The sequence below is a fragment of the Eleutherodactylus coqui genome, chromosome 5, assembly GCF_035609145.1.
Source record: "Eleutherodactylus coqui strain aEleCoq1 chromosome 5, aEleCoq1.hap1, whole genome shotgun sequence".
NCBI lineage: Eukaryota > Metazoa > Chordata > Amphibia > Anura > Eleutherodactylidae > Eleutherodactylus > Eleutherodactylus coqui.
This window is the reverse complement of record NC_089841.1, coordinates 13,068,146-13,086,242: the sequence shown is the minus strand read 5'-3', so window position 1 is coordinate 13,086,242 and position 18,097 is coordinate 13,068,146. Positions and strand designations below refer to the sequence as shown.

Sequence of the window (18,097 nt, the reverse complement as noted above, 5' to 3'; positions counted from 1 at the left end):
GCATGGGTTCATCGAGTGTTGCATTGATTGGTTCTCAGCCAATCAGAGCCATCACTTCCTGGAGGCGGGATTTATAAATCCCGTAACCAGAAATTGATCATTCTGTAGGTGGCGGAGGGCTGCAGAGAGCCTTCCAAAGATCCTGAGCGCAGCGGGAGGGACATGGACTGAGCTTGCTAGGTAATGTAATGCAGCTAGGGCTTATTTTGGGGGTAGAGCTTATATTTCAAGCCTCTCTGAAAATCAGGGCAGGTCTAATTTTTGGGGAAACAGGGTAGTGACTATTGGTTTATAATAGCTGGTATCGGGTCCTATGGAAGCATTGCGGATGCTCGCAGTTTCAGAGCTTCATGTATGGGTCAGCAGCTTCTTTCCAACCGTTAGTGCGGCTGATGAGAGCTTTGGCCTAACAACACATGTTCTGTGCCCCCAGAGGGTCGGACACCAGGAGACGGGTTTTTCATTACTGTCTCACACGGGCTCATGATTTTTTCGAATGTGCCTTTGGGATTCTCACCAATAGGTGGCAGGTTTTCCTGGGCATTATTCAGATAGAATCCGAGCATGTGAGTGCGTAAAATACGCACCATTATTATAGCCGGGTGCGTATTTACCGCACTCGGTAAACACCGGCGGCCGCAGCTGCGGTTTCAACTTGATTTACCGCAGCGGATTAGCCGTCCTGTGTGGACGAGGTTTCTGAGAAATCTCGTCCACATGGCTGGCTAATCCCGAGATTAGCGGCCGCGGGCGGATCTGCTGCGGCAAAACCGCGGCAAATCTGCCCTGTATGAACCCAGCTTAACAGTTCTACATATAGTAATACAAGGTGATCAACCCCCCCTGGTCATGTGATCCCTGACTCCGCCCACATGTGTGACTGATCACATGATAGTGACATCATCACAGGTCCTGGAGGCAGACGGCTGCTGCCTGCTTTGCAGGTGGAGGTACGTGTGTCCCTCATGTCAGGGGTGATATTATAGGGGTGCTCCTATAGACAAGAACGTCCGCCATGGGAGCTGCACCCTGAGGAGGCCGGGATTACAGGAGCGTTTCATCATGGCTGCGCTGATTCTGTTACTGACATAGAAGTCAGTGCTGCAGCAAATCCCATCACAGTGTGGTGACCAGGTGTCAGGGTGACAGATGAGGGGTGAGGTAACCGGTCACATGTCACAGTGCTGGCAGTAATCCCCCTCACAGTGCGGTGACCAGGAGTCGGGGTGACAGATGAGGGGTGAGGTAACCGGTCACTTGTCACAGTGCTGGCAGTAATCCCCTCTCAGTGTGGTGATCAGGAGTCGGGGTGACAGATGAGGGGTGAGGTAACCGGTCACTTGTCACAGTGCTCGCAGTAATCCCCTTACAGTGTGGTGATCAGGAGTCGGGGTGACAGATGAGGGGTGAGGTAACCGGTCACTTGTCACAGTGCTGGCAGTAATCCCCTCACAGTGTGGTGACCAGGAGTCAGGGTTACAGATGAGGGGTGAGGTAACCGGTCACTTGTCACAGTGCTGGCAGTAATCTCCCTCATAGTGTGGTGACCAGGAGTCGGGGTGACAGATGAGGGGTGAGGTAACCGGTCACTTGTCACAGTGCTGGCAGTAATCTCCCTCACAGTGTGGTGACCAGGAGTCGGGGTGACAGATGAGGGGTGAGGTAACCGGTCACTTGTCACAGTGGTGGCACTAATCCCCCTCACAGTGTGGTGACCAGGAGTCAGGGTTACAGATGAGGGGTGAGGTAACCGGTCACTTGTCACAGTGCTGGCAGTAATCTCCCTCATAGTGTGGTGACCAGGAGTCGGGGTGACAGATGAGGGGTGAGGTAACCGGTCACTTGTCACAGTGCTGGCAGTAATCTCCCTCACAGTGTGGTGACCAGGAGTCGGGGTGACAGATGAGGGGTGAGGTAACCGGTCACTAATCACAGTGCTGGCAGTAATCCACCTCACAGTGTGGTGATCAGGAGTCGGGGTGACAGATGAGGGGTGAGGTAACCGGTCACTTGTCACAGTGCTGGCAGTAATCCACCTCACAGTGTGGTGACCAGGAGTCGGGGTGACAGATGAGGGGTGAGGTAACCAGTCACTTGTCACAGTGCTGGCAGTAATCCCCTCACAGTGTGGTGACCAGGAGTCAGGGTTACAGATGAGGGGTGAGGTAACCGGTCACTTGTCACAGTGCTGGCAGTAATCTCCCTCATAGTGTGGTGACCAGGAGTCGGGGTGACAGATGAGGGGTGAGGTAACCGGTCACTTGTCACAGTGGTGGCACTAATCCCCCTCACAGTGTGGTGACCAGGAGTCAGGGTTACAGATGAGGGGTGAGGTAACCGGTCACTTGTCACAGTGCTGGCAGTAATCTCCCTCATAGTGTGGTGACCAGGAGTCGGGGTGACAGATGAGGGGTGAGGTAACCGGTCACTTGTCACAGTGCTGGCAGTAATCTCCCTCACAGTGTGGTGACCAGGAGTCGGGGTGACAGATGAGGGGTGAGGTAACCGGTCACTAATCACAGTGCTGGCAGTAATCCACCTCACAGTGTGGTGATCAGGAGTCGGGGTGACAGATGAGGGGTGAGGTAACCGGTCACTTGTCACAGTGCTGGCAGTAATCCACCTCACAGTGTGGTGACCAGGAGTCGGGGTGACAGATGAGGGGTGAGGTAACCAGTCACTTGTCACAGTGCTGGCAGTAATCCCCTCACAGTGTGGTGACCAGGAGTCGGGGTTACAAATGAGGGGTGAGGTAACCGGTCACTAGTCACAGTGCTGGCAGTAATCCCCTCACAGTGTGGTGATCAGGAGTCGGGGTGACAGATGAGGGGTGAGGTAACCGGTCACTTGTCACAGTGCTGGCAGTAATCCCCCTCACAGTGTGGTGACCAGGAGTCGGGGTGACAGATGAGGGGTGAGGTAACCGGTCACTTGTTACAGTGCTGGCAGTAATCCCCTCACAGTGTGGTGACCAGGAGTCGGGGTGACAGATGAGGGGTGAGGTAACCGGTCACTTGTCACAGCGCTGGCAGTAATTCTCCTCACAGTGTGGTGACCAGGAGTCGGGGTGACAGATGAGGGGTGAGGTAACCGGTCACTAGTCACAGTGCTGGCAGTAACCCCTCACAGTGTGGTGACCAGGAGTCGGGGTGACAGATGAGGGGTGAGGTAACCGGTCACTTTTCACAGCACTGGCAGTAATCCCCTCATGGTGGGGTGACAGATGAGGGTTGAGGTAACCGGTCACTTGTCACAGTGCTGGCAGTAATCCTTTCAGTGTGGTGATCAGGAGTCGGGGGACAGATGAGGGGTGAGGTAACCGGTCACTTGTCACATTACTGGTAGTAATCCCCTCACAATGTGGTGACCAGGAGTCGGGGTGACAGATGAGGGGTGAGGTAACCGGTCACTTGTCACACTGCTGGCAGTAATCCCCTCAGTGTGGTGACCAGGAGTCGGGGTGACAGATGAGGGTTGAGGTAACCGGTCACTTGTCACAGTGCTGGCAGTAATCCCCCTCACAGTGTGGTGACCAGGAGTCGGGGTGACAGATGAGGGGTGAGGTAACCGGTCACTTGTCACAGTGCTGGCAGTAATTCCCCTCACAGTGTGGTGACCAGGAGTCGGGGGACAGATGAGGGGTGAGGTAACCGGTCACTTGTCACATTACTGGTAGTAATCCCCTCACAATGTGGTGACCAGGAGTCGGGGTGACAGATGAGGGTTGAGGTAACCGGTCACTTGTCACATTACTGGTAGTAATCCCCTCACAATGTGGTGACCAGGAGTCGGGGTGACAGATGAGGGTTGAGGTAACCGGTCACTTGTCACAGTGCTGGCAGTAATCCCCCTCACAGTGCGGTGACCAGGAGTCATGACAGATGAGGGTTGAGGTAACCGGTCACTGGTCACAGTGCTGGCAGTAATCCCCTCACAGTGTGGTGACCAGGAGTCGGGGTGACAGATGAGGGTTGAGGTAACCGGTCACTTGTCACAGTACTGGCAGTAATCCCCTCACAGTGTGGTGACCAGGAGTCGGGATGACAGATGAGGGGTGAGGTAACCGGTCACTTGTCACAATCCTGGCAGTAATCCCCTCACAGTGTGGTGACCAGGAGTCAGGGTGACAGATGAGGGGTGAGGTAACCGGTCACTTGTCGCAGTGCTGGCAGTAACCCCCTCACAGTGTGGTGACCAGGAGTCGGGGTGACAGATGAGGGGTGAGGTAACCGGTCACTGGTCACAGTGCTGGCAGTAACCCCCTCACAGTGTGGTGACCAGGAGTCGGGGTGACAGATGAGGGGTGAGGTAACCAGTCACTTGTCACAGTGCTGGCAGTAATCCCCCTCACAGTGTGGTGACCAGGAGTCGGGGTGACAGATGAGGGGTGAGGTAACCGGTCACTTGTCATAGTGTTGGCAGTAATCCCCTCACAGTGTGGTGACCAGGAGTCAGGGTGACAGATGAGGGGTGAGGTAACCGGTCACTTGTCACAGTGCTGGCAGTAATCCCATCACAGTGTGGTGACCAGGAGTCGGGGTGACAGCTGAGGGGTGAGGTAACCGGTCACTTGTTACAGTGCTGGCAGTGATTCCCCTCACGGAGGTCGTTGTTAGTGTGCCGCTCCACTCTCCCTTCATTCACACTATATAATGGAGTGATGGTGAGGGGCTCCCGGCTGTTCTGTTTTCTGCTGTGATTTTATGGTGATGTAGGCCAACCCCAATAATAGTCCAGAGAGTCAGCAGAAACAGGGAGCTCACGCTCTACTTGTTCAATAAGCTGGTGGTTGCAGGTGTCCAACATGGAGGTGCAGGACTTGTACAAACTACAGGTGAAACAGACTTCTTGTCAGATGCGGCTGGATTTCCTTCCCCTTTGTTACTCGCTGTCTGAGGTCTTGTCCTATTATTTCTTTGGTTAAGGCCCATTTACACGCAAAGATAATCGTTCAAAAGATAGGTTTTGAGCTATTGTTTTGCATAAACTGTTATAGACACTAATTTCCATTAGCAGCTCAGCTCCTTCATTTACATGTAAATCAGCCTTTTGGAGCTGTATACAGATAACAGCAGGTGTTCTGTTCTTTGCATGCAGCTCCTTTGTTTTGCCACGGGGCTGCAAGCTGAATTCAATGTAATCAGCACTCCCATGGAGAATAGAGCACCATACACAGCATGCAGTCTGTGTTATATTCTCTCCAGCTGAAGGATGGATTTTATGCTCGCCTAAAAATCATCGTTCAGCCGAAGAGTGGGAGCATTCACCCATAATGGTAATCATTCAAACGATGGCTTTTGAGTGAATTTTGAGCGATAATCGTTGCGTGTAAATGGGTCTTTACTGTCCTGTGGGCTGATTCACTCAAGTAATCTCTGAAGTAACTTCCTCTTTCTAATGTAATTTATGCAGAAGAAAACAAAAAAAAAAAAACAGATCTGCGCTCCTTATATGGTGGAGTTGTGTAAAGTGAACCTATATAGATCACTTAGGACCCCTGTCCACGGGCGTTGCTAAGTCCTGCGGCGGTGCCCGGGAGCAGGAGCCGCACGCGACTCTCCGACGGTCAGCCTAATCTGATAGATAGGCTGACCGTGGAGAATTGGGGCAATTCGCAGCAGGCTCGGTGTCTGGTATTGGCTGGATTTTAGGATACATTCCTGGGTCGGCTTCTTTCGACAATCTATTCAACATGTATCCCATTCCGAACAAATAGAGAGAATACAATATCTACACTTCTATTCTCCTGAAATGTTTCACCTCATTTCTAAGAATGGTACTGTGGGGGTTTTTTTTACATTCATCTTTTTTCCATTCAGGTCTCTACAGCATAAAATAATTTTTCCTGATTGACCCATCAAGAATGGAGAGGAACAAGATGGCAGAAAGTATATTAAATCTCACCCTAGAGATACTCTTTCGGCTTACTGGAGAGGTGAGAGATTCTGATGACATCACATTACATCATTTATATCTATGATAATAACAGATGATGTCACTGGAGAGGGGAGAGATTCTGATGATGTCACAGTACATCATTCTTATTTATGGTAATAACAGATGATGTCACTGGAGAGGGGAGAGATTCTGATGATGTCACATTACATCATTCTTATCTATGGTAATAACAGATGATGTCACTGGAGAGGAGAGAGATTCTGATGATGTCACATTACATCATTCTTATCTATGGTAATAACAGATGATGTCACTGGAGAGGGGAGGTATTTATTTAAGGGTATGTGTCAGCAATATATTAGTATATAAACTAGAGATGAGCGAGTAGTGCCATATGCGAGTACCTGCCCGCTCGTCTCTAAAGATTCGGGTGCCGTCGAGGGGAGGGGAGCTGCGGGGGATGAGCGGGAAGGAACGGGGGAAGGGGTCTCTCTTTCACTCCCCCCCCCCCCCCCCCCGCTCCTCCCTGCTCTCTCCCGCAACTCACCGCTCTCCCCCACCGACACCCGAATCTTTAGAGACCAGCGGGCAGGAACTCGCATAAGACACTACTCGCTCGAGTGGTTTGCCTTAGTGAATACGCTCGCTCATCACTAATATAAACTAATCCTAGTTATAGATGGGTAATATGAATCAAAGTATGTACATACTACTGTTTTTCAGGACAGAGTAGCCTCAACCTGAAACTACTATTTTCTGATTCAATGTTCCGTATAATTAATACTTACAGCTGGTCCGATGAGCAGTCTGCTGCTTTGGATCGATCTTGTCCTACCCCCCTCGTTTCACTGAAATAGTACCATTTGCATGATGATTGACATTTCTCGCTCAGTCGGGACATATCAAGCATTTCACAGACAGTGCATGCGCCTCACTTTGCAGACTCTACGCATGTTAATGTGATGTCAGTAATAATGAATGGGGAAGGTTTGGATGGATTGAAAGGGGTAGACCCAGACCGGTCCAAGGCAGGTAATGTGCTTACAGTTGCGTGGCATTGGAAAATGGAGATAACTGGGTGAAGGCTGCTCTGCCTGGAAAAAGAGTGGTAAGTACATACTCCCAGTCATATCCTCCGTGTCTGGCTACAATTAGTTTATACTGTGAAATATTGGCGACGGATTCCATTTAACCTCTCATTGTAATTAGAATTACACAGTAGTGAAGAAGACCTCTAGTGATGGCTGTCGGGCCCCTGTGTGTGATAGATGGAGAAGACCCCTCAGGCCAACCACGGGGCCCCCACCTCACCCCCTGATACATGAGGACATCAATGTACAGAAGATTCTAGAACTCACCAACAAGATGATTGAGCTGCTGACTGGAGAGGTGACGCTGCAGGGAATGCTGGGACATTATACAGTAACAGCACTGGAGGCTTCTGGGTGATGTCTGTATATTGTGTTGTCAGGTTCCTATAAGGTGTCAGGATGTCGCTGTCTATTTCTCCATGGAGGAGTGGGAGTATTTAGAAGGACACAAGGATCTGTACAAGGGCGCCATGATGGAGACCCGCCAGCCGCTCCCATCACCAGGTAATAGACGGGACTAAATCCACGGGGACTGTATTATCTGTATATAAAGAATGACTTCAGTGTCCATCTGTGTTTCCTGCAGTTCCATCCAGTAAGAGAAGAACCCCAGAGAGATGTCCCCGTCCTCTTCTTCCACAGGACCATCAGGTAGATGGAGATGTCCCTCTGATCTGTAGAAGGCTGTGAAGCTCTTGTCTTCAGTCTTATTAGATGTCTTCTCCTTGTGTGATGAGGCCGGTGGAGATGGCAGGATTACCGCTGACCAGAGACATTACATCTTGTCTGGATCTTCTCCCAGTTTTCTGGCAGTGGAGACTGCTGGTGGGAATAAGGAGTCAACAGGTTGGATTTATATTAGAGATTAGCGAGCACCCAAATGCTCGGGTCCTTGTTATTCAAGTCGAGCTTTTCCTAAAATTCGAGAGCTCTATTTGAGTAATGAACCACATTGACTTCAATGGAAGACTCGAACATTTTTGTATGGGACCCGCCGATTGCCGAGTTTTTTTTTCTCCCCTTTCCCCTCCCTCTCGCCAGCCACAAACTACCGTTGACGTGCACAGCGTCGCAGTGGGGAGGGGCCAAAGCTGGGGCGGAGTCGAAAACGACGTGATGCTCACTGGAGTAGCGAGCACCATTGAGTATGCTAATACTCGAACGAGCATCAAGCTCGGTAGAGTACGTTCGCTCAACTCTAATTTATATCTATCTGCTCCTTTATTTCCCCGAGACAAGCAGCGGATGTGTCTGGTAGACGCTGATCTCCTCCACTGAGACAACATGTAGCGTGTCTAGCCATGCCAGATATACATGTGTATGAGGATCCTAGGGGGTCATTGAGCCGCCATCTAATATCTATGTCCGGCTTCTAGACCTGCAGCTATGTGGCTCAGATAACTACTCCTGTCGTGTCATTATGTCATAAAACCTTCCACACGACTTCTCCAACGGTCTGCTGACTTCTACAATATTTGTCTCCCAGCTTTTGTATCAGGATGAAGATCTGACCAATATTAATACTACAGAGACAAATGTGAGGGGCGATCAGCCGTGTAAAGAGGAGATCCCTACAGGTAACCGCCCAGGTGAGTACTAACCACTAAATACAGCAGAGGACAATGTAGACATGGACCGAGATAACAATGATCTCTGGAAGATGGAAGGTTGGTGCTACCAGTATTAGGATGCTGCTCACCAGATACAGCGAGGAGGAGACCTGCAGCAGATGATAGGTCAGCATTAGCACCATAATCTCATGGCAGACGGGAGACGAGTACACGTTTACTAATCCTAACTAATAGAAGAACCGTGGAGCCCGCAGTCCAGAAGTACACTATGTTTTTCCTCAGTGGCTCATGTTTACACACTTTTTTCTAAAGGCCCATTTACACGCAACGATTGTCATTTAAACGAATAAACGACTCCGCAACACTTTTGCTTTCAAACTGTTTGGAGTACTTATAACTTTTTAATTGCTTTTTATTACATTTTTTTTTATTGGAGACCAATATTGGTGGCTGCATTTATTTTTTTCTGACCACATTCGACGTGCCGGGTAAATATGTTAGCCACGGGCATGGCTTCATAGGCAATAGCAACAATGGGGGCTTTCAGAAGCCCCTGGCTGCTATTGCAATTGCACATCACCCCATAATCCCTTCACAGGGGCCATACAGGACTATCGAACCTAGTTAGGGGCATTTAAAGGGTTAACATTCGCAATCAGCATGAGTCCTGATACAGCTGTTGCCAGCTGGTGTCGGTTGTAAGAAACAGGGGCACCTGTATAGTATGGAGCAGGAAATCCTATCAGGGCAGAGCAATTGGAGTTTGGCAGTTGAAGAGAGAAGAAGGAAAGACCAGATCAGGAGAGGGACAGTGCGGTGAGAAGGAAGAGGTGTAAGTACCAAAAAGAGGATTGCATTTAAGAGAGAAATAGAGCAGGAAGGATAGTTTACGTGGAAATGATAGCGAAAGAAGGACTGCTAAACAGGAAAGAGCGAAAGAAAGAAAAGGAGATCCATACAGACAGAAGTTCAGACAAAAGCTGAAAGACAAAGTCAAGCATACAGATGTGTGTTCCTGTACGTACCTTAACCCTTTGCAATCCAATTTTGGATTCAGGGTTTCCTAGGGGGCTTTCTCTTTCTGCCATTATACAATGGCGCCATCTGCTGGCTAGAGCCAATACTGCAGTATGGGACATACCGGAGAGGCCATGACAACAAAGCGTCCGGCAATATATAGTAAGAATACCCTGCTGGACATCTTCCGACATCGGAGCTACACAGGCTTCGATCAGAATGTAGGAAGATGTCAGACCGCGGATTGGAAAGGGTTAATCTGTCATAAAGCCAAGCATGCAGAAGTGATCCCTGTACTTACCTGTAATCATCTACTTCAAAGAAGAGTACTGGCAATTGTATGAATATTATTTATTGAAGGCCTCTCTCAGAAAATACATTCTTTGCTTTACCATTTAACCTGACTCCTGGAGTTCTCAGTGACGAGTACTACACCGCCCTCCAGGGGAAGGGACTACATCCCCCATCTAATTCGATTTTTTTCCTTTTTATTTTTGCCCGGAGTAGGTTTAGGCCTGTATATAGGCTGGCGTCACAAACTCAAAAGTTTACTACCCCCATACATTGCTGGACTGACGGGTAGCCCCAAAACGCCCAACTAGAGACTTCACAGATTCTGTTGGTCGCTGCCAGTATGTGCGAGGGGAGTAGCGGAGCCACCGTCGTCACAACTCACATTCTGCCTGCGCACCACAGTTTTAAAAATCTGTGGCGCCAGAATGGGAGGGAGGGTTGTGGGGATGTTGGTGGCAGTTGCTCTGTTGTCCCCCCAAATGGCGGCAGCCTACAGAATCTTTGTCGCAAGACTTTAAATGGTCACTAGTTGTCATCGAGTAGTGAATGATGGTAACTGTTGTTGTGATGCCAGTTCATAGCCAGGCCTGAGCACGCTATGAACAAAGATTTTGTAAGGGAATTTGGTGAAATTGTGGCTTGTAGTCCCTTCCCCTAGAGGGCGATGTAGTACTCAGTGTAAGTGGTCTTAAATTAGAAGGAGCTCCAGAAGTCTGGGTAACGGGGTGAAACAATATAGCTCATGTTTGTTCTTAATTTACATTTCCTTTCGGCACTCAACAGGTAACAGAAATCCTTTCTAGTGTTTGAGGATTAGAGAACTATCTTCTTTCTTTAAATTTTCTCTTCTATTAATAACTTTCTCTATCTTCTATAATCTTCCGTCTCGATCCTTCTATGTATATATGTATGTGTGTGTGTATGTGTAATATATAAATACATTAAGTCCTCTACTAACATTGCTAATCTGTCCGAAAGCAATCGGCTTTACCTGAAACCGTCACTACTTGAGGTAATTATTTCCATAGGAATCAATGTAAATCCAATTAATTCGTTCTAGACATTCCAGAAAACACACCAAACCACATTTAATGGCGAATAAATATGGTCTTTAATACCAAAAACAATAATAGATGAATATAAAAGACTACTGCCAAGAATAAATGAACTTTTAACATGTTATTGAACAAGTTACTGTGTGTTATCTGTGGACACATCTACTACATCCTCTGTCCTCAGTGTTATCACTGTGTTCTCTGTGCTGTTAAATAGGACTGCAGGTGACATCATTATCTGTCCTCAGCGTTATCACTGTGTTCTCTGTGCTGTTACATTGGAGTACAATTGTACAGTACTGTACTAGTGTATAACCCATCACCGATGATTGAGGAGGGTGGGTTGCATTAGCAGGAGGAGGAGGAGACGCTGAGCAGGAGATCACGTGGGTTCAGCGTAAGGTCACATGGGCCGCCTACTCCAGTGTTAGGCTGCCTGTCCATGGGCGATGATCTGCTTGCGATTAATCGCCCGCGGATCACACTCTGTAAAGCTTTTCATAGCATCACTATGTAAAACGCAGTGCCAGCGTCGATGAGCGGAGAATTATGGCAATTCTCCGCTCACGTGATTCAAATCGCGGCATGCTGTGATTTGTTGCGATTCTCCACGGTGAGCCTATCTATCAGATATGCTCACTGCGGAAGCCTGTCATTTCTCACCCCTGCACCACCCCTGCTTCCACCTCGCTCGTGGACAGGGGGCCTTATTAGAGGCAACCAATGTTACTAGAGACGCTATTTTGTAAAAAAAAAAAAAATGCCTTACTTGAAATCGGCCTTAGTAGATGTCAATGCTAGCCGAGGTTTCACTGTATGTATGCGTGTGAGTGTAATATATAGATTATATACGCACACACATACATACAGTGATCCCTCGTCTATCACGGGGGTTATGTTCCAGAGACCCCCACGATACGTGAAATTCCACAAAGCAGCGGCGTTATATTTACACAACTGAATCTGTTGGGTGGACTGCCAAACAATCGCAAATGTGAGCAAACAGACCGATGCTGCGATCAGTGAGCCAATCAGCACCGATACAGAACACATTCCATCAGCCAATAGTGTGCTGTGTACAATCTCACATTTGCAAGCGCTAGTGGCGTACTGTATTTCCTGCATGTACCTCACAATTCCGTGATATAGCAAAAAACTAAACGAAAACTATATATATATGGTCTACCTAAAATCCGCGATGCACCAAAGCCGCAATCATTGAACCGCGATATAGCTAGCGATCCCTGTAATCCTTTTCTTATAGCTTTCTTTTCTTATTACAATTCTTCTTTCTATATCCTTGTTTTTTATACTGCTCTTCTATAACTTTCTATTATCATCTTCTCTTGTATCACACTACAACTTTCCTTCTCACAGCACTATTTACTCATCTTTCTCCCTCCTACTCTTGCCTGATGCTCTTTTCTTTCTCGCTCCTCACTAACTGAAATTTAACTGTCCTCCCCTGCGGGACTTTTCTACCGATCACAGGTACCTCTCAGAATCACCCCACTGTCTGCCAGCCAATCCCTATGCTGTTCCCATATGGTAGAATGGCCAATAGGGAGCTGGATGATGGACAGCCAATGGGAGAACAGAGTAGTTGTCAGGCAGATTGTGATTAAACCAACTTCTCCAACCATATTCTATATCATGAATGCATAAGAACAGATTTATATGAAATATTATGTAGTGTCCACTCTGGGTTACTACAACATGTGCTGCTACTCAGCCAAATTCCTCCCGTTCTGTTTGCACCTTTTTAATTTTTTTCTTGCCCAAATGTAGGACTTTGCATTTCTCCTTGTTAAATAGCATTCCGCTAGTTTCTGCCAACTGTACCTGCTTGCCTAGATCTTTTTGAGTCTTATCTCTTCTCTGTTAGCTATCCCTGCTAGCTTTGTGTAATTGGCAAATGTAATCAGTTTCCCCTCAATTTCCTCCTTAGATTTATAAAAATGTTGAACAACACTGGGCCCAGGACAGAGCCTTGTGGTACCCCACTTCATACATTCTTTCAATTGGATTCTGAGTACAATCACTCAGCCACTTATGAAACCATCTAACAGTTGCCTTGTCGATTCCATATTTCTATATTTGGTAACTTTTTCAATAAGTATAGTATGATATACTTTGTAAAATGCTTTATAAAGTCAAGGTATACTACATCTATCGCATTTTCCTGATCAACCCAGTCAGTGATCCTGTCATAGAAGGAAATTAGATTTGTCTGGCATGACTTGTTTGTTACAATCCCATACTGGCCCTGGATAATTACTCCATTTTCATCCAAGTACTTGCATACATGCTGTTTAATAATTTGTTCAAAGATCTGTCCCGGTATAGAAGTCAGGCTCACAGGCCTGTAGTTTCATGGGTCCATTTTCTTCCCTTTTTGAAGATGGGGACAACATTTGCCCTTCTCCAATTTTCTGGGGCTGCTTCTGTTCTCCAGGAGATTTTATGGATTCCAGCAAGTGGTTTAGCTATTACCTCTGCTGCTTCCTTTTAGTATCCTAACATATAAGTAATCTGGACCTAGAGACTTAGATTCATGTAAGTCAGCTAAGCGTTCCCTCACCATTTCTCTGCTTATAGATAGCTTGCATTATTTTATTCCCCCAGTAGCACAGGGAAGATCAGTTGATGTTACATGTACTCTCTGAGAGAAAACAGATACTAAGTAGGAATTTAGAGGTTTGGCCTTCTCATCATCGGATCCGTGAGGGGAGGTGAAATTACTTAAATAAGGCCACCGGCGAAGTCCTCTGACGGGATCCTTATTCGCGGACCTTCCCCCAGTTTTGGCGCATGCGCCCGTCGCCAGAATAGCGGACGCAAGCGCAGAAGCTGGGGAGGGCAAGAGGAAATTTAAAATCTCCTTGCTCCTGGCTACTAAAGGTAATCAAGAGCTTAGAGATGTCACGGGGGGCCGCGGTGAGCGTCTTCGGTCACGTGATCACCATTATCCAATGGATAATGGTGATCACATAAAAGTCAAAAGGCAGTTAAAGTTGGACGCTCCGTTCAGTTTGGGCCCCGTTGTGCATCCAGACAGAAAATTAGGGCCACAATGGGTATGTTTCTGAACACGGGACAAATGGGGGTATACATTTTGGGGTGAACGTCTTCATTCCTATGTATGCTGTACAAAAAAAACTATTTTTAAAATGACATAATTGCCAAAAAACAAAAATCGTAATTTTTTTCCTTCTGCTTTGCTTCGATTCATTTAAAAACGGTGGGGTCAAAATACGCAGTACACCCCTAGATGAATGCGTTAAGGGGTGTAGTTTTTAAAATGGGGTCATTTGTGGGGGTCCTCTGTCGTTTTGGTTGCTCACGGGTTCTACAAGTGGGCAATGGGGCCTGAAACACCTTCAACCAAAATGTCTGTTCTGAAAACCACCCGCTGCTCCTTCCAGTTAGGGCCCCGTTGTGCATACAGACAGAAGATTAGGGCAACAATGGGTATGTTTCTGAACACGGGACAAACGGGGGTATCCATTTTTGGGTGAAAGCCTCCATTCATATGTCTGCTGTCCAAAAAAAACTGTTTTTAAAATTGCATAATTGATAAAAAAAAAACAAAAATCGGAATTTTTTACTTCTGCTTTGATTCGTTCAAAAACTGTTGGGTCAAAATACGCAGTATACCCCTAGATTAATGCGCTAAGAGGTCTTGTTTCCAAAATTAGGTCATTTGTGGGGGTCCTACGCGTTTTGGCCGCTCGAGGGGTCTACAAGTGAGCAATGGGGCCTAAAACGCCTTCAAGCAAAATGTCTGATCTGAAAGCCACCGGCTGCTCCTTTCGGTTTTGGCCCCGTTGTGCATACGGACAAAAGATTAGGGCCACAATGGGTACGTTTCTGAACACAGGACAAACGGGGGTATGCATTTTGAGGTGTAAATCCTCACTTTTTTATGTGCACTATAGAAAAAAATCCTGTGTTAAAAATTACGTATTTGCAAAAATATGAAATTTTATTTTTTCTCCTCTAAATTACATTAATTCCTGAAAAGATACTGTGGGGTCAAAATACTCCTGGCCCCCCTCAGTGAATACATTAAGGGGTGTAGTTTTTAAAATGGGGTCATTTGTGGGGTTATCTATAATTCTGACACCTATGAGCCTTTGCAATCTTGGCTTAGTGCCGGAAAATAAAGTGTTCCTCAAAATGTTGATAATTAATGTTAAATTTGTTCCTCTCTTAAATGGCTGAATGGCTGTGATTGGCTGACGCCCCGTGAGTTAGCCAATCACAGCTATTCAATGGTGTCATTGAATGGCTGTGATTGGCTAACTCACGGGGCATCAGCCAATCACAGCATTAGCTTTCTGGAGGCAGGGAGTTCAAGCCCCGCATTCAGAAAGCAATGCTCTGTCGGGGATGAGGAGGGACCGACAGCCTGCAGCAGCGCCGCAGAGCGCCAGGGGAGGTAAGTACTGCTTTTTTTTTTTTCTTTTTACACCGTATTCCAGGCGTATAAGGCGACAGTTTGGCCGTCGTCTTATATGCCCAGTCGCCTTATATGCCGGAATATATGGTATATGCTTACCTGTCTTTGTAAGTTGCAATCTATCTCTAGCAAGTAGTCCATCATATAGGTAATTCACTCCATGGTCTAGAAATCCAAATCTTTGCTGACGGCACCATCTACGTAGCCAGTTGTTCATTTCTAGAATCCTGTTCCATCTCCTTATTCCATGGCCATCCACTGGGAGGATGGATGAGAAGACCACCTGAGCTCCTAGTTCCTTCACCTTCTTTCCGAGGTCTTCAAAGTCTCCACAGATAGTTGCAAGGTCCTTTTTTGCAGTGTCATTTGTCCCTACATGTATTAATAGGAATGGGTGGTGGTCTGTAGGACTGAAGAGTCTTGACAGCCTGTCAGACACCTCTTTGATTTGTGCCCCTGGAAGACAGCACACCTCTCGTGAGGTATCAGGTCTGCAGACGGCGGCCTCTGTTCCTCTTAATAGGGAATCCCCCACAACCAGCACTCTCCTCCTCCTCTTCACAGCAGCACTTCTTTTCTCCATCCAAGAGGATTCTGAGTGCTCACTACACAATTCTTTGTGGGCAAAGTCATTTCTTGATGTACCTCTTCGTTGTTCTCCTGCGTAAGACCCTGGTACCGGTTCCTGAGCAGTATGGGTACTGACGGACTCCTGATCCTCCTGTTTCTTTGAGTCACATGCTTCCATTCCTCGACTTCTGCAACTACACTGAAAATGTATTTTCCTTCAATATTCTGAAGATACTTCAGCTCTTTCAAGGAAATCCTCATCTTAATGAGTTTTAATGTAGCTATTCTATCCTGAAGCCTTTGCACCTTTTCCTCCAATAGAAACATAAGCTTGCATTTCTGGACGGTGAAGTATGGCTTTATCTCTGGTAGGTCTGTAAACATATAGCATGCTTTGCAGCTCACCATATTCCTCTGCTCCCCTTCTATGTTGCACATAGTCAGTTGATGTCCATTTACAAACTCCTTATAGTCAAGAATTCACATAATTAATCTTTTAAGATGTTTCCAAATGTAAAAAACTGTCAATGTCCTCCAAGTAGCTCGGCCTGGCTAAACCCAGCAATCATCCTGCTCACAGTGACTCTTCACGTTTTTCAGAATACACTGGAAATATGCTAATTATCTTCCTGGAGTTCCAATCCCCATGCTATCCTTGACACAGACCCTAGCACAAGGCACCTGTGTATCCCTCAATTAACCCAACTGGCAACCCTATTTGGAACACTGTCCCTAAAACAGTAGGGCACTAGGACAGGAAGCCAAATAAACAAGCTGAACAAGGAGAACAAACAAGTAGCTACAAGCAGGGAATCGGCAACAAAAACCACCGTCTAGGAAAAAAGACTGGACTAGACACAACAATTAGGGACAAGACCGCACTTACAGGGATAAGCTGGACAACAACCAAGTACCAGAGCTAGACAATGACTACTGGATTTAAAGGGGTTGTCCCGCGCCGAAACGGGTTTTTTTTTTTTCAATAGGCCCCCAGTTCGGCGCGAGACAAACCCGATGCAGGGGTAAAAAAAAAAACAACGAATAGTACTTACCCGAATCCCCGCGCTGCGGCGACTTCTTACTTACCTTGCTAAGATGGCCGCCGGGATCTTCACCCACGGTGGACCGCAGGTCTTCTCCCATGGTGCACCGTGGGCTCTGTGCGCTCCATTGCCGATTCCAGCCTCCTGATTGGCTGGAATCGGCACACGTAACGGGGCGGAGCTACGAGGAGCAGCTCTCCGGCACGAGCGGCCCCATTCAGAAGGGAGAAGACCGGACTGCGCAAGCGCGTCTAATCCGGCGATTAGACGCTGAAATTAGACGGCACCATGGAGACGGGGACGCTAGCAATGGAGCAGGTAAGTGAATAACTTCTGTATGGCTCATAATTAATGCACGATGTATATTACAAAGTGCATTAATATGGCCATACAGAAGTGTATACCCCCACTTGCTTTCGTGGGACAACCCCTTTAAATGTATAGATTTAAACCAGCAGGAGAATTCCTGCAGTTTATAGCATTTGGGGTCAACAGCAATTTCGTGACATTAACCAGCTACATTCTCGCAGACCAGTTGATGTAGCAGCTCACCATCGGTCGCCCGTAGCAAGTCACAACAACACCTCACATGTGTTCGCTCTACTGCTAAGTATGTCACATCTCCCAGGGGTTTGTAAAGCAGCAGCACATATAATCTCTTACTATGTCCATTACCCCTTAGTGATGCGGCCTATTTTGGCCATAACTATGTGCCAATCTTTTTTAGGATTTTCATTTCCACTTTTCAAAAGCCAGAGTTTTTACATTTCTACTTCAAAAGCTTTCTGTTAGCCATTAGAAGATATTATATCTACAAGATTTCTTTGTTTCTTTTACTGAGAAAAATAGCATTCACGGTCTGTCCATAAAAATAGGGCACTTTATTCCAGTGTAAATAAAAAAAAAAAAAGTGCATCTATGATTTATTTCTTTTGAGCCTGATGGTACTTGAGCAGGTCATTATGAATGTACCGTATATACTCGAGTATTAGCCGACCCGAGTATAAGCCGAGACAATAAGTTTCACCACAGAAAACTGAGAAAGCTCATTGACTTGAGTATAAGCCGAGCTATACTCGAGTATATACTAGGTAAA

At 47.0% G+C, this 18,097-nt stretch overlaps 2 protein-coding genes across 2 annotated transcripts in view; both read left to right on the top strand.

Moving 5' to 3' along the window:
- LOC136628696 (zinc finger protein 585A-like) overlaps positions 1 to 18,097 on the top strand; it is a 119,008-nt gene that overhangs the window by 52,241 nt on the left and 48,670 nt on the right. The window lies entirely within an intron of this gene.
- On the top strand, positions 905 to 7,785 carry LOC136629057 (gastrula zinc finger protein XlCGF66.1-like). Its single transcript, XM_066605182.1, has 5 exons — positions 905 to 950; positions 5,820 to 5,935; positions 7,108 to 7,287; positions 7,370 to 7,493; positions 7,576 to 7,785. Exons 2-5 carry the CDS (start codon positions 5,864 to 5,866, stop codon positions 7,677 to 7,679), a joined length of 480 nt encoding a protein of 159 aa, XP_066461279.1. The 5' UTR covers positions 905 to 950; positions 5,820 to 5,863; the 3' UTR covers positions 7,680 to 7,785.

Coding starts and splice junctions, on each gene's coding strand:
- LOC136629057 (XM_066605182.1), top strand. CDS start 5,864: ATGGAGAGGAACAAGATGGCAGAAAGTATATTAAATCTCACCCTAGAG. Junction 7,288..7,369: donor TTGAGCTGCTGACTGGAGAG/GTGACGCTGCAG, acceptor TTGTGTTGTCAG/GTTCCTATAAGGTGTCAGGA. Junction 7,494..7,575: donor CCAGCCGCTCCCATCACCAG/GTAATAGACGGG, acceptor TGTTTCCTGCAG/TTCCATCCAGTAAGAGAAGA.